The sequence below is a fragment of the Pinus tabuliformis genome, chromosome 8, assembly GCF_031772625.1.
Source record: "Pinus tabuliformis cultivar Carrire ecotype Pingquan chromosome 8, CPIR1, whole genome shotgun sequence".
Classification (NCBI taxonomy): domain Eukaryota; kingdom Viridiplantae; phylum Streptophyta; class Pinopsida; order Pinales; family Pinaceae; genus Pinus; species Pinus tabuliformis.
In genome coordinates, this window is record NC_142294.1 from 2,038,910,168 (window position 1) to 2,038,927,240 (window position 17,073).

A 17,073-nucleotide genomic window follows, 5' to 3' on the forward strand; every position below is an offset into this window, starting at 1 on the left:
ATTCAAAAATATTTGCCATATGAGGGAAGGTGAGGTTCTTGTAGAATTCCACGAGGGAATCCTACTGTAAAAGGTTTCAGAGGTGATGAGTTTTGAATTAGGAGCATTTGGGAGATGGATTCAAAGGTGATTGTGAAAAGGAGATCATTATTTTGGGCCACAATTGCCATCTGACTGGGAATACATTGGAATTGGCACCATGAAACAAACTCAGGGAAGTGGTAGGTGTAAGGGAAAATGAATTGGGGTAGGGAGGAGTCCCACAGGCCCAATTCATCACTGAGGTCAATGAATTTATGTTTTAACCAGTTGTGGAGTTCATAGAGGTCGAACTCACAACTGGTTTCAAGGATTTTATACTCTTGGTCTACTAGGGGTTGATGGTCCAAATCATTGAGAGAGGGTAGAAGGGGGTTCTCTTCTGTAACTTTACCTGTTCCTTTAGGAGCCATACTGGACATAAATGAACAGGAAAGTTTGGAATTGCCTGGAAAGGCTAGATGAAGATTGGTGTCTGAGGTACAGAGGTAATTCGCTTGTTGACTGGTCACAGTGTTGGTCTAGTTCCCTGACTGGGCGCTGTAACTGTTTCTGGCCTGCTGACTATGTACTGGAGGAGACTTTTATCACTAACGTCTCATAATAGCAAAAGGAAGGGCAAATGAACAGACTTTAGCTTATTTTATAAGCAAAGATAGCTTACCATTGTGATTAAGTCGTTAACGAAGCGGGTCTCTTATCGCAAGAATGGATGCTACAGGGGTGCCATATGGCGGGTATGATTTGACGTGGAGCGGGAAGGATGTGACAACCGGGGGTGGGAAATAATGAAGTAGGGAGCACCATGTGGCAGAATCATATAGGAGTGGAGTGGGGACCATAGGCGCCACTTGGTGGGAAGGGAGTGGAGCGGGAGCACGGGAGTCAACGGTCATAGCAGGCAGGGATAGGAAAGTGGATTTCGGAGTGGGGACCATAAGTGCCACTTGGCGGGAAGGGAGTGGAGCGGGAGCGCGGGATTCAACGGTCATAGCAGGTGGGGATAGGAAAATGGATTTCGAAGTGGGCGGGGGGTGGGGGTGGTGGCTGTGGTAAATGGTTGTAGGTAGTGCGGAGTTCGAAATGCGGCAGGGGCAACACATTGCAAAGGCAGTCAGCAGGGAAACTACTTTACGGACCCCCGTACCCCCCCCCCCCCCCCCCCCCCCACCCCCCCCTTGGTTAACCGTCAGAGGGGCCGCGGGGGGGGGGGGGGTTCCGAACTTATCACCTGCCGTTCACATGGGCAGGTAAGTTCTCGACCGTTTATTTTTTAGCGAGCTTTATTACAAGTGACAAAACATGTCCTGTCATACAAAAACTTTATTTAACTATTATAATCACGGTCTATACAATGCGATTAACTAATTAACTTAATTAAAACGAATTTGAGCACGATTAGACTATGCGCTCAAATAATTAACTTATTTGTAACTAAATTAACTCTAATTTTAGCCACGATTACACTATGTGGGTCAAATGTTTAAACTTTAACTTAACTAACTTTATTTATTCAAGCCTATTCACACTTAAATGGTGTGATTAAACCAATTAATCCTACCTATCTAGCTCCAATGTGTCATTTTAATTAGCTGCACATTGTTTAAACTTTCTAAAGGTACTTCTCATGCATTATTTTTTGTTTTTTGAAATGCAGTGGCATTTAAATTTGCTCACTTATTGGGGTATTTTCATTTTTTCTCATATATTTTTTATTTCTTTCATTTTTCACACACACACACACATATATTTTCTTTTTGTGTCCCTTTTCTTTTATTTTCTATTTTCTATTTTTCTTTTTTCTTAGAAATAATTAGCAGGATGAAATATTATTTATAATATGTCATATAAAAACCAACAAATAGTCATCAATTGATCCTATAAATTATAGGACCCTAACACAATGAATTAGGTTCCCAAAGGCGAACCTCATGTTGGATGTTATCCCTTAGAGTCCCTATGAAGACATCAATCCTATGCTGCTCTGGAATATCATTTATCCTTGTATTCAATTTTTGAAAGTCCTCAATGTGCTCCACTATTGAACCCTTTTGTTTGAGATTTATCAATTGGGTAAAGAAGGTGTTTCTCTTTGTATCCTCATAATGTGCCATCATTTCCTGCGTAAAAATAGACCGAGTGACAATTTGTTTATGAGAGCAAAGCCATCGATACCATACAAACTGATTGGGTTCTAAATATAAAGTTGCAATGCGTACCTTTTGTGCGTTTTGCACATTATGGAGATCAAAATATTACTCCATTTGTAGTATCCATGTTATGGGATCTTTGCCATCAAATTTCCTCATATCGATCTTTGGAATATGGTGGGTCTTCAATCCAACCTTAGAGTCTATGGAATCATGATTAACATTTATTTTATTCTCATCATGAGTTACATATACTACCTTTTCGCCATTAGGAAGTATTTCTTGTAGCAACTTTGCCAAACCTCCCTTCAAACCTTCCATGTATTTCTTCAAATCTTCAATGTTGCCTTTTGCTTCATTGATGCCATTCTTCAAACCATCCATATTAGATTCCATGCCATTCTTCAAACCATCCATCTTAGCTTCTGTTACTTTTTGTGAGAGTGAAATTTGTTGCACTTGGTCTCGTAATTTTGATATATCATGTTGCATTTCTTCCTCTTCTTCATGAGTCATAGTAGAGATTTCGGGTTGCTTACTAGGTGTTTCCATTTTCTTTCTTCAGGGAATCAATTAATGATGAGTATGCTTCACTATTCCCTTTGAATCACTGTAAACTATTTTTTCAAACAAAATTTATGCAATTTAAAAAAAAAAACTACACACTTTTTTTTGCTTTGTAGGAGCTCGATATTGAATCTGATGTATCTCTGAAATTTCATATCTCCAAGGTTTGAAATTGTGTCCTATGGTATCCCTTTGAGTCCTCTTTCCAATTCCACAAGTCTGGTCGAGATTTGATTCTCTAAGAAAGAGTTATGCCCAATCTCCCAATATCACCTGATTATAGACTGGTTCAGTAGAGCGAACTTGTACGAAGTGCCACGTATCATTGTTTTGACCTTAGGCTATAAAAACGATATCCAACAAACTAAAGTTCATCCTCTTTTTGTCACTTCTTACGAAATTTTTATCTAATGCTCAGAGAGAAAGTTATGACAATTTTCCCAAGGTCACCTATTTGAGATGGAATTCGAGAGCCTACAAAAACCTAACTTCCTCGGATCTTATCTTCGAAAATATAGTGAGACAAGATCTGAAATTTGTACACACGATTCATTAAAATTTCAGCTCAAATGGGTTTTAATTTCAGCTTCTGAAGCTTTGTAGAAAAAATTTTATAGGGAAAATGCCACGATGACCTGTTTGAAGCATCGAAACCCTAGAATCCAAAGCTCTGATACCAAATGTTATGCAACTAGCTCACATAAGCCTCTTCGAGGGGGAAACATCATTTACATTACACAAATGAACAATTCTTGGATCATTCAAATGACAAAACCTCCTTTCTATATATAGGAGTCTAAGTGGTCACAATATAATTAGAGTTGACATAACAATAATAATGTAAGGGCACAACAATAACAATAGTGGGCTTCTATGGGGCACAACAATAACAATATGGGGACGACATGGGCACAACAATAACAATAAGGGGGCTACACTAATAACAGTGAGGGAATACACTAGTGTTATAGGGACCTAATAGTATGCATTGGAGGGAACTTAAAATATCATAGCTTGGAAAGACAAAATGGAAGTTTTGTTGGATGACAATGGAGTATTGGAGTACACACAAATTGATATTCCAAAACCAAAAACGTTTGATGCATAACAACTAGCTTAGTGGAAGAAAGACACAACAAAATCCAGGAGGATTATCTTGGAGGGAGTCAGAGACCATGTGGTTTTGACTTTGCATGGAAAGCATACTACTTATGTAATGTGGAAAACACATAGAGTTATTCGAAAGTAGCAGTGATGCCAGAAAATTAGCATTGAAGGATAAGCTCAAGAACATTCAAACACAAAAAAATGAAACCATTGTTTAGTACCCATCCAGATTCACTCAAGTCATAGATGAACTTGGAGGAGTTGGAGAGATTGTGCCACCATCTGAACTAGTGAGCTTAACACTCCTTAGTCTTTTGAAGTCCTGACACAACTATCATGATTAATTTAATGGAAGAGATAAGCTCCCAAATTGGGAGAGAATTTGGTCTGACTTGGTGCAAGAGGAGATTAGAAGAAACATTAGAGATGGAGTCTCATCCAGAATTGATGAGGAAGAAGACTTTTCTCCAGTTGGAAAAGGAAATAATGCCAAAGCCAAGGTAAAATCCAACTAGAACCATGGCAAGAATAAATACCTTAGTAAAATTAAATTATTTCACTGTCATGAGTATGGACACTATGCAACCAAGCGCCCACATAAGAAATCTAGTAAGGAGCCTGCAACAACAACATGAGGAGATGCTCTCACATCACAATTTGCGTTGGATTTCACCCTCATTGTTTGCATGGCAAACACAATAAGAGGGAGTGAGTGGTACCTAGACTCTGGTGCTTCATTTCATATGACAAGAAATAATGATTTCTTCAACAACTTAGAGGAGAAGGACCTACAATTACACATAGAGCTTGGAGATGATGGAAGGTATAATACCAAAGAGATTACCATCGTCGCCTTTAAGAGGGAGTCAGGCTCCCATCTTCACCTAAAGGATGTAATGTGTGTGCCTTATCTTCTAATTTTTGTAGTTGTACTTGAAGATGGAGGATATGATGTGGTGTTCAATAGAGGGAAGGCATATCTGAAGCATGTTGCTACTAGACAATTAAAACAAATTGTTGTTCGAGTTAGAAAACTCTACAAGCTAGAGGTAGATTTTTCCATGTATGCAACTATACCTCGAGGAGTGAGGTGGGGCAATGTAGAGCCTTTGTCCCAGAGTTGCAAAGATTTTGGTAGGGTCCATAGGAGAGCAATGACAGTTGTAGTATACTCTTCTCATGGATCATTCCCCTTGTTACAGGGGCCCGCAATATTCAGTAGCAAAAGGATCAATTTTAGTTGATGCAGTCAGATCTTGGGAGATAATTGCAACACAAAGACATAATTGATTCAGTATTTTAGATGCTTCTCAGTTGTAGTTGTTGCAATAGAAACAACCATAGTGAGAGTGAGTGTTAGTTGTGTTACAATACATTCCTACAAAGGAGTAGGATGCATACACCTTGACAAAGGCTTTGTCAAGAGGCAAGTTCGAGGTCCATAGGAGAAATATTGGGGTCGTCCATAACCCTTTTCTTGCTAAGAGGGAGTGTTAAATTGTAGCAAGAAAATGTTTCATTTGACTTATGCCTTAGTCAAATGGAGAAATTCAAATTTCCACATTAGCAGGATTACTTGAGTTGCAGTTAGCAGGAGTGACATGGCCAAGTCACTTAGTTAAGTCAATTAATTTGAGTTTGTGGGCAAGAATTAGAGTTGTGCATGAGTTGATTGCTAACATCTAGCAATATAATGGAGTTATATTTAGTGAAACTCAATTATCTGACCTTTAGTCATGAATAGAGTCAGTATGGGTTCAATTGAGTAGTTGTAATCGTTGTTAACTCATTGATATCTCAGTTAGCTATTCAATTTACTAAAAATAGCCCTAACCATGCATGCAATTCGAATTGCCTAGTTGAGTGGAGGGAAAAGGCATAATTGTATTTATTTTTGTATACTAGTGAGTGTATAGGGTTTTGCGTGTAGCAAGTGAGCTATTTTCCTTAGGAATTGTGCAAGGAAATAGGAGCTTCCTATTCTTTAGGAGCGAGAATTGCGCAAGGAAATAGGAGGAAGAAGGAGGCCTATTTTGGCTAAGTATTGGCCATAGAAAACTCAACAGGAGATCAGTATTGTAGTGCAAGTTGTGCTTCATGGATTGAAGTTGTCATTGTAATAGATCATTGTTCTCATCTGATATAATACAAACAAAGGAGGGGTTTTTCCTAGTTGGGTTCCCCAGTTAAAATAATGTGCTCATTGTGATTGAATGATTGTGTGTGTTTCTATTGTATGTTTTCCTTTTCGCAGATTGAGTATAAGAAATTTGTGTCTATTGATTTCAGTGTGATTTCATTAGCAACTGCAAATTTTGAGTTATTTCTACATTGATATTTGAATTACGAACTTCATTTATACATCAGACATCATCATATTACACATCAATACATTCAAGGGAGGCGAACTGACCCGAGAGGCATTCTTGTCTGTATGACAATCTCTAGCCTTAATTCATTCATTCTTCTTTCACTCTTGGCTCATAACCTCCCATATATCCTCATGTTGCTTTTGCAATCCATTGCATCATTTATATTTAGTCCATCCACAACCACCTATCCTTTTTCTCCCAATGTCATCAAATAGGAGGAGTGTCAAAGATCGTGAAGGGCAGGTGAATTCTGCAAGTTCCTTTGGTAAATCTCAAATAATACTCTTGCATAATAAACTAGACAACATGTCGGAAAAAATGGACTATATCTTGAATATTTTGGTGGACCAGCAAGGAAAACTACAAGGGATAAGGGGATATATAATCAAGATACACATGCACCTCGATGTAGTACACAAAGCACAATTAAGGGGCTCAACATCACTACTCGTCAATAAATTCAACCTCAATCAACCAATGCTACTAGGTCACATTACAATCAACGACTAATCCAATGTAATACTCAATTTTGCTTCATTTTTGCTCTTGGTCAGTGTTCTTTACCACTTATATCAATGGAATGGAATGAAGAGGTCCAGAGGCAAAATTATAAATAGTTTTTCAACAACATAAGAGACTACTTTTCGTTTTTTTTTTGTAAATTTCTATATTTAAACTATTCTAATTCTACAAAGATTTTTTTTGTACAATGTAAACATTCCACATCTCTTCTTCTCCAAGACAAAGAAGGAACTAAGGATGGGGGAGATGTTAATTCAGAATAGTCGACCAAACTTTTTATAATGTGCAAGATGGTCGACTGACCAATCAAGTTAGGATTTTATGTTGAGTTGACTGTGTAAATAGTTAAGGTAGTTAGTTAGCTATATTTGCTTAGAGTTTGGTATAAATACAAGATAGACTGACATTGGATGTAGTAATGCTTGTGGATTAATATAAAGAAGTGTTTTGGCTGACTACCACTACTCTTGTTCTTTCTTTGCTCTATCTCATGTGTTGCATGCCTCTCACTTAATATCTGCTTGGTGCATGAATTTGCTGCTAACAATGTGTGTAATTCCCTAGATTATAACAAGCCTCGTTGAGAAGGAAGGGAAACCAACATACAAGGGTTTTACACCAATTGGAGGTTGAACTTGTAATGCTTTCATGACTTGTTTTGTTTCTATTTTTTTTAAAAGTCACATACGTTCATTATTAGTTTTATTTTTCCCATGGTGCTAGTTTTTAATTGGTTGTCACCTCTTTATTGCTTGTCACATGAGAAGGATTAATCTATTTTACTCGTGTGTCGAGTCTCTATTTTAATTCTTGAGTTGGTTACTAACAATGAAGAAGTCATTCATTTGACTAGTATTTCCAAAGTATTGTTATTTTTATTATTTGATTTTTCCTTTAATAATAACTCCTAGTTGATGCCTAAACACACTCACGAACATATTTTGTGAAATGATGGAGGAGTTATTGTTAAGGTGACACATTTGAAATGTCAAACTAAACTTCTAATTATTTATTAGATGTCCATGCCCATAAGAAGCTTTTGTAAACATAGAGGCATCAATTAGACTGTTCATATGGACAACAATGTTTGTAGAAATACTTCTAGTGCTTTCTTTTGCATTTTGTAAACTTTAGAGTCACCATTGTATGAAAAATGACATTGGCAATATGGTAGTAGAATAAACTTCTTTGATACCACTTGTGATGTACCTTGTGGTAGTAATGTGAACATCCATAAATAAAGGAACATACCCATTTAACTAAAAAGACGAAAAAAACTGGAAAGATGCTTGAAAAGTCATAATTAACAAGCATCCACTATATATGAAGAGTCGGGGCACTATTTAGAGGCATGTTGTTGGGCCCAGCTTAGTGATTGTGTCTACCACATTGAAATGGACCCTAGTTATAGGAATGCACCTATTTGAAGGGTAAAACCACCACTTTTTTGGGGGATCAAACCCTTGTGGGGTTTTAGAGAGTTGTATAGTTGTGTAATAAGCTTCACTCCAATTACTGGAATTTGATGATACACAAAGATAGGGTTTTGATCAATTAAAACTTTGATCAAATTTTTAACAATTTAGGTTGATTCAATATTTAGGAAAAATCCATAAGGGCATTGTTCCACCTTGCCCAAAACTTGAACCATAGTGGAACTTTCTGCTGAATTATTTTTGTAGTTGGAAAGAGGTCATTTGGCAACAATATTAGCTTACTTTGGGGTTGTAACACTGCTCCACTTTCATCAAACCTGATTCACTTCTCACAACTTAGAAAAAACAAAATAATAATGAACACTGATGATGATGATGATCATTATCATCCACTAATACCAACTTTTTTAATTAAACCTTGAGAAAAATGATAAGAAATTAATTGTTTTGCTTTCACATTTTTATTTATTTATGTTGGGAAAGAATGGAGATGAACGTTCATAAATATCTATAGTTTTGTTGAGTTTGCATGTTGGGAAGATTCATAGTGTTATAAATATTTTAAGATTGAGATGTAACGTGGATACATAAAAGACAATATAAGAGAATGATTTTCAACCTTTAGCTTCTTAGTATCACAAAAATGACAAATTCTTGCATCCCACAATATTTTATGAATTGTCCAATGCCATGTTCGAGTACAAAGCTTGTGAGACTTATTTTTTAACAAAGTTGATTTTCTTTTTTGAGCTAGCTTCAACTTAAATATACTTTTAATCTAGTTTAGGGTTAATAACCTCTTTATAGTATCTTAAATTTCTCTTATCCTCTATTTGTTCATCACACCATAATTTATCCTAAATTTAAATGCGATGATATTTTAATATATCAATATTCACTAAAGTGACACCCTCCTCTATTCCCCAATAATTTAACCAAAACTTAACATTTTTATTCCAACATATTCTTAGTCACAAAATACTTTAATTATAGTCGAAAAAATCCCAAAAACCTCTTATTTTTCATGTTAATTATTTTTTACTTATAACTCAAATACCTAATCATAACTATACAAAACTAACTTACATACCCAAATTAAAATAAAACATATTAATTTAAATTTAAATTTAAATTTAAATTACAAAATTTAAATAATTAAAAACCTGATATTATACATTTAGAAAAATAAGAGCATTCCTAAATGATATCAATGTCATAGATTAAATTCTGTCATCTGATTTAAAATGACGGAACAAAAATATAAATAATGAAAAACATTATATTATACATTTAACAAAAATATGACTCATCCTAGATCATGTCAATCTAATTAGGCCGATAGGCCTTCCTTTGAAAGGGACTTTTCGTCGTCCCTTTCTCTCTCATGCTGACACATGGACGGTCCTCCCTTCGTCGTCCTTTTCGACACCTGGCATGTACATTTAACAGGCATTCAGCATCTTACCCACTGCACGAAGGTGGCAGAAATATCCGTAACAAATTCCTGTAATTCCTGAACAAATCGTTACAAATTACTCCCTTCAGAGCCATGTATTTGCCATGTTCGGAGATACCATATTAGATGTTCCAAGTTTGGTGGAACTGGTGCTACTTTCGCATTGTCTCCCCTGCCTTTTAGCAAATGCAGCCAGAAATTTGATATTGCCATGATTGTCATTGCTGGCGCCGCTGCTGCTGCAGGTGTGATCTGAAGGAAATCGGTGCCTCAGACACGTTTTTACCCCGCAAGATTTGCACACATTTGAATTCGCAAAAGTTAGAGTTTCTTTGCAGCGTTTAACAGGGCAACAGGGCGGCTTCTTGATCTTCTTTTCGGGATTACAGTTTCCTGATTCGGCGTGTTTGCGGAGGGTTAGTGATGGATCCTCGTTGAATACTTGGAATACAGAAGAGGAACAAGCAGGACAGATGTGAACCACGCGGTCACGCATTTTAGCGTTTGGGCACTCGTGATCTCTGTATGATTTGTGCTCCGCGCAAAAGAATTTGTCACAGGCGTCGCAGCGGAAAGGCAGGAAATCGAGCTGATTGCATGATTCTTGGTTGCAGTGCTTCCCAAGATCCGGAAACAAAGGCGTACCCTCCATAATTCTATTATTCTCTTACCCTTTGCTCTCAGACAGAAATAACCCTTTCCCTTTTTGTGTGGAATAGGTTAGCATCTGTGGGGTTATGTCGAGTTATTCATAGCTTGCCCCTCGGTGTCGTTATCTGGTATTCTCCTCTTCTTTTGCGAGGTGTGAGTGTATTCTTTCCTTTTGAAATGGTTCTCAACAGCAAGGAAATATATGAAGCTTTACCGATTCTGGTGAGCTCGTCTGTTACTGGTCTAATTTGGGGTTTATTCCCTAAATCTAAGGTTATTACTTTCATTGATATGTAAATGATTTATGTTCAACCCTCATTCATCGGTTCCCCTTTATGAATTAGAGAGATTTTGTTGTATCATGGTTGTGGAACAAACCCTTGAACTCGGGTTTCTCCATGGGTTTTGTTGTAAGGTTTACTCTTCTTTTATGCCAACAATGATTTCAATTCCGAACTTTAAATTCCTGGTTAAATAGTATTATTTGTGTCGGTTTGGATAATTAAAAGTTGTGTGTTTTTAAGAATTTATGGTGTCAGTTAGTAACTGTTAGAATTTCGATACTAATTTTTTCTTATAAATTATTTTCGTTGTGTATGAAAAGTTACAGTTAATGCAATGTTTCTATATGGATTGTTCTCATATTCGGCTTACAAGTTACATTGTTACCACGATTTCAACCTTGGTTAGCAGGATTATTACCTATTAATCTATGTAACTTGTTTATGTCCATGGAAGAATCAAGTATCATCAGTAGTTAACAACATAAACCTATCATCATTTTTTTACTTGTTTTTTTGTTTCTGAATCTTTTGGATACACTGCTTGTATTTAGAATTTCAATGTTCAGTACTTGCCAATTTGAACCCCTTTAAATCTGGTCTGCCTTAACTAAATAGGATCTGGCTATATGGATGTACTTAGTTACAACCTGATATGCCCTCCAGTTTTTGAATGCGGCTGTTAAAGTAAGTTTTTTGTGTAATATAAGGAGATATTTTTAGTCAGTTTGGGTTTTCTTTTGATTTCAAATGGTCATGTTGTCTGGTTTTAAGTTGCTCTGATTTGAAGAACACGTCAGATGCCGTTTTTTAATTTAAGGACAGATGAACACTGGCCATCAGCTGTTTGAAGGCTGCTTCTTGTCAGTGCTCTGATTTGTCTTAGGTAATGTTGTCTTAATTTCCAGTATTTTTAAGATCTAAATGCAATTTTTTTAATGAGAAATTGAATTAAAAGCAATTAAATTTAGAGCTTCGATATATCCATGAAAGGCTGCAATACTAAGGGTCTGTGCACTTATTTGAACAGTAGTGTGTTTTCATTCCCATTTTCTTCATTTTCTGGAAGCATATGATGTTATTTAGAAGCCCTATGAAGCATGTTAAATTGGTTCAAAGTTGATCTGATGAATCAATGGTCGGCTAAATCTTAAGTCTAAAAATGGCTTATATTCAGTATTCATTCACCTTTTATAGTTCTGGGATCTATTCAAATGTAAATTGGGAGAGACTCACACGACTGAGTGGTGTGGTGGAACTCTTGGTGGAACAAGATTTGTCTAGTGTGGTTTTGTGCTATTATTCAGGTTAATTCTGAAACAGATTAATACTTTGAAGGATGGGTCTGCAAGAAACTGAAGAATGTTGGACACTGACATACATGCCATTGACAATAAATACCTGAATTTTAGGGAGAATGCATGATTGCTTGCATATCAGCACTCTGAGAGTAAGAATAGGCTTCACATCTCCAAGGCTATTCAAAAACATGTAAGAAGAAAGCATTGAACCATCAAGTGCACTTGTAACTGGAAAAATGGATGAAAGTGGGTGTGGGCTATTACTCAAAACATCAACCAGATATGACAGTGGTCTATTACTCTAACATTTAATACAATCTGTGCTTTGCAATTGTTTGCAGAGACCTGACTTCAGAGCCAACAATCTGTGCTTTGCAATTGTTTGCAGAGACCTGACTTCAGAGCCAAAGTTCCTCGAGTCTGAACTAAGGGTTGGCCATAAAGATTGAATGATCATAATATAAATAATGAAATATGACAACAAATAGCAACAATGTGGTGGGCTAAGATCCATGTGCAACACAATTTCTTTGTGAAGCTCAGCTAAAACACATCTTCGCATGAAGCTTACAAAAAAGGATCATTACCCTGCACGGAAAGGGAGACTTGGCATGAGATTCGTGTACTTGAAAAATAGAAAATAAAAATAGAGAGAAGGATCGATGACCTATGCTTTATACATCTTCCCCTTTCCTCTTTCTCTCAACCTTCATGTCCTAATGATGGATCCTGTTCTGGACTCGAAACAACGACTTCAAATGGAAACTGTGGATTTCCAGACACGGTTTCTTCAAATTCTGACCACCACAGAAGCTTACAAATAAGGAACATCTAGAGAGATTAATTATGATTTGGCCCTGTTGTCAGCAGTCTCAGCAATACGTTTCAAGTGTGAACAGCTTTCCATTTAACAGATTAAACATAGTAATTCAAAGAGAATTGGCAGGCCTTGATCTAGATTCAAATGCAAATACAGTGAGAAAATAGATTGTCTCTGAATGGCTCTGTTTAATGGATTTGAAGTGGCAATTCAAAGAGAATTGCCAGGCCTCGATCTATATTCTAATCTAAATGTATTTTACTAGCAAATCAGATGTTTTTGGGTTTGGAAAGCAGAGCCCCGTTGCAATATCTTTAGTAGAAAAATACTGTCTTCAACTTGTTCTTGAACAAAAACCTCTTTGTTATTGTTTCTTTCAGATGCCCTAGATTTTATCTTCATCCATTTTCCTTTCTCCACCCAAAAGTCTGGTGGCCCTTCCTCTATGCTATTATTATATAACAAACTTATTAATTAAGCAAAAAACAGTATCTTTGATTTTTATACCCATTGAAAACCTGGATTAATTTGCAAAATCATTGTACTGCAAGACAGAAATTTCAAAGGGAAAAATGATTGCATGACTAACAGATCAGACAAAGATTTATGGAAGGCTTCATTTTGAATCAGATTATAAATAGATGTGTTGAAAAAATTTACTCAAGTCCAGGATTCCAACATTATCCGTAGCAATCGCATTGTGTGGTTAAAAGAAACTATTTTGTGTGTTTGCGAGTGCTTCATTATATTACTAAATAAATATATGACGCGTACAACGAATAGATATCATCTTACGATTCTTAACATATGGAGGAGGATTCTCACCATCTAAATGACATTGGCAGTGGCGACTATCTCTGTCACAATAATCTGAATGGCCCACAACCCCATACCACCATCCTGCCAAAGTAAAAAAAGCAACAATGGATGAAAGATTATTTCCAAAATATTCATCATGTATTTTCCAAGCATAAGAGGATATCAATTGAAGCATTAACAAAGTACTTATCTAGAGGGTTCACTTCGACTACTGATCAACATAAGAATAATTACAAGATATAATAAAACAGCCACTTGTGCACAAAATCCAGGACTTTAGTCCATAAAATGTATGAAAGCTACACGTACCATATGGGAATTCCTTGTTCCTTCTCCACTGTATCCCAACATGATCTCCAGGACATAGAACATTCAAACAAACAGATGGGTGAAGATCATGGGTAGGTGTGTCCACTGGAGGTGCTCGCAGCCTGTCCCACTGTACTCCTTCCTCAACAACAATTTTTCGATGACCATGTGGTGGATACCTGCAAAAGGAAACCCTTAAATTTTGATGCATTCATGCAAATACTCCCTGCTGGCAATATCCTGAGAAGTCAACTAGAACTAAGAATCAAGAACAAAATTTCAAAGTGAGTTCCATCCGTCTTAGGTTAGCGGAAAATTGGAGGGCTTGCTGCAATGTTGACCCAGGTTCAAACTTCAAAACCCAGCAAGCTTGCTCCTCTGGACCGTGATAAAGCATTCACCCACAGATACTTGTATGGTGTGATGTTAATAATTATTGCAGACAAGTTGGTTATACTACCAATTGCATTCCTTATTTCACAAGATTTCCCAAAATACTTTGAAAAATATAATACATGAATTTAAAATCGGTTTCAAAATTTTAATAACGTTAATGTTTTAGTTGTTGTGTCAACGTTGTAATTTACTTTTTACTTAAAAAAAAGTGTGTTGCCAATAATCTTAGTAAGTATGAACGCATTCTACACTTACTATATTGATATGAATGGTTTGGTTTTGGTTTTGTTCTTTTAATATCAAATGTACTGGTACAGGATGGTCAACGTGGTTATTGCCTTCGTCACTACTCAACTTTATATATGCCTGACTATCTATAGAACTCTCTTCCTTTTACTAATCCTATCGGCCTCTCTTTGTACCTTTTGGGACAATTGCTAGTATATTATAATTTCTAATCTATTAGTTTTTTAAAATTTCGATTGCGCTGTGGGCTTGTTCTTTAATCTATCCATTCTCAAAACCTACGCGAAATGAGGGAGGCAGACAAACATCCAGAAATCCTTTGCCAAAGAATAATTAGGGAGGCAGACAAACATCCAGAAATCCTTTGCCAAAGAATAATTAACATGTTACACGTGTACATGATTACTCTTCCATTCACACATATATCCGGGGGTGATAAGGATGGAGGTTTATTCATCATGAAAACAAAACTTGATTTATGTTTTTTTTCGACTAAGTGATGAATTTCATTTTGGTGTTTTCAAAAGACAAACTAAAACAAATAACCGTGTCTAGATTTATTAGTGTTAAATTATGAGAATTTATTAGAATGTTAAATCATGATATGTATTTGGAAAATTTATAGTAAGGGAAATGTATTTTTTTTTTGGGGTAATTGTAGAGATTTATATTAAATTTGTAAATTTGTGATGTTAAAATGTGATTAGTGGTTTTAGTAATTTGATATAATGTTGTAAAAATAATTTCAAATTATATAGATGTGACTTTGACATAAATGAGATAATAAAAGTAAGTAAAGACATTTATTTCATAATCAATTAATCATTATGTTAGCAAGATATATCAATTTGTTGTGGCTATCCTAATAGACATAAGGATCATGTTGTATTGGAGCCAATGTCACATGGTTCGAGTTCGACAATGATTAGGTTCAATTTGAGTTCGAACTTTTTGATGAGGTTTGCCTTTAGGTTTATATATATATATATATATATATATAGATATATATATATAGATATATATATATATTTATATTTATATATATGATAAAATTGTAATAAATCAACATCAGTAAGCATCCAAAATGTTATCACAGACATGGAAAACTGCAAGGATAAATTACAAACTTGAGTTGTGACTTGAAGTTATGATTTTTGATTTGTGGACTTGGTCAATGGCTATGAGGGTCGATGAGATTCGTCGGACCTCAATTTTTTTTTAAGGTTCGCCAAAATTCGAACCTCAAGGTTAAAGTTCAATGAACCTTGTGACATAGATTGGTGCGGTCCTGTACTCATGTGACATAGGGTCAATTACGTACACTACCACTATAACCATTAGATATACACACATGCCCCTAATGTGGTCACAGGTAAATTGGGGTTTGAACTAAGGACCTCACAATCTTTACATAATGTGCTTTGCCAAGTGATCTACACCCTGGAAGCTAAGCCTACCTTATATGTAATTGTAAACTAATTCTCCTAAATGATATGGAATAATAATTTTGTAGATAGAGGAGTATTTTATGTAGTGGAAGCAATTTCAAGATGTACATGTGTTGGGCATATCCAACTTATTATTAATAGGCTTTTGTGGGGATGTGAAAGGATTAATATGGGGCAACAAGTAGGAAAACACTTAGTAGGAGGCACCAATCGCTTGTTGGAATATTATTGGCACAAAGATCATGGTATATTGAACATATTTTAGTGGTATTTTAAAAAAGCATGATAAATGGTTAATATGAGTATTTAAGAAGCAAACACCTATTAGGAGGCGCTACTCCCTTGTGGGGATCTCGTTGGCATAAAAATCATGGTATATTGTAACTTGTATGGACATTTTTAGGAAGTAATGTAGAACGGGTACTATGGAGGACTATGAATGAAAGATATTTTATTTATGTGCAACAAATGAAGAGAGGGGAACATTGAGTAAGCAAACACACTGACCTTGCAACTAATCAACCATCATATATTAGAGGCACTATCCCTCGTGACTATCCCCATTGGTATAAGGATTATTGTACATTAGAGCTCACATGTTTTTTTTTAGATAGAAGCGGTTAAGTTTTATTATAGGGTGCCAATGCAGTGGCATTGTGCAATTACAGTACTGCTTTGGCTAAGAGCGCAGAGCGTAATTTTCCTCCTGAGACAGTAAACAATGTAGCAGAGATTGAATATACCCCACTGCAGAATTCTAAACTCCATGCTGTCATGATCGATTGGAGCGTTGGAGAAGGCATCGAAATAAGAAGCGCTGAGATTGTCGACAGGTCCACAGATGAACGCTGGAAGATGAGTGGAGCCGGTGGCGTGAGGTCCCTCCGGATCAGCGATCAGGTTCTTCATTAGGCTTTCCAGGATATCACAAAAGGAGCCCTTCTTTCTATTTCCTTTGGATTCGCTATGGATAGAGAACAGAGCGTTTTTGCTTCTGCCAAAAATGCAGAAGTTGATCACCCAGCCTTCCTTCATCCGGATGCTTACAGCAGAGAAAACTGGGACAAAACACAGGGCGTGAAGCTGGGAGAAAAGGTCAGACTGCTTCATTAGGGATTGAACCAAGATTTTTTTCAGATGATCATTAAAATTG

At 36.3% G+C, this 17,073-nt stretch overlaps 2 protein-coding genes across 3 annotated transcripts; both read right to left on the bottom strand.

Moving 5' to 3' along the window:
* Positions 1–9,578: 9,578 nt before the first annotated feature.
* On the bottom strand, positions 9,579–10,313 carry LOC149244629 (zinc finger AN1 domain-containing stress-associated protein 12-like). The gene has a single exon (XM_089368035.1). It carries the CDS (start codon positions 10,299–10,301, stop codon positions 9,735–9,737), a length of 567 nt encoding a protein of 188 aa, XP_089224161.1. The 5' UTR covers positions 10,302–10,313; the 3' UTR covers positions 9,579–9,734.
* Positions 10,314–12,327: 2,014 nt separating this feature from the next.
* LOC149244630 (F-box protein At2g26850-like) lies at positions 12,328–14,281 on the bottom strand. Of its 2 annotated transcripts, XM_089368038.1 has the most exons (3): positions 13,831–14,281; positions 13,528–13,602; positions 12,328–12,470 (listed from the first exon to the last, which is right to left on the bottom strand). In XM_089368038.1, exons 1-3 carry the CDS (start codon positions 14,039–14,041, stop codon positions 12,466–12,468), a joined length of 291 nt encoding a protein of 96 aa, XP_089224164.1. In that variant the 5' UTR covers positions 14,042–14,281; the 3' UTR covers positions 12,328–12,465. The 2 variants fall into 2 exon arrangements, with proteins under 2 accessions (XP_089224164.1, XP_089224162.1); XM_089368036.1 differs by lacking the exon at positions 12,328–12,470 and having other exon boundaries at positions 12,727–13,602.
* Between the last annotated feature and the right edge of the window lie 2,792 nt (positions 14,282–17,073).

Excerpts from the sequence above, each read along its gene's own strand:
- LOC149244629 (XM_089368035.1), bottom strand. The coding sequence starts at position 10,301 with ATGGAGGGTACGCCTTTGTTTCCGGATCTTGGGAAGCACTGCAACCAA.
- LOC149244630 (XM_089368036.1), bottom strand. The coding sequence starts at position 14,041 with ATGCATCAAAATTTAAGGGTTTCCTTTTGCAGGTATCCACCACATGGT. Across the intron at positions 13,603-13,830 it reads GAACAAGGAATTCCCATATG|GATGGTGGTATGGGGTTGTG; the intron begins GTACGTGTAGCT and ends TTACTTTGGCAG.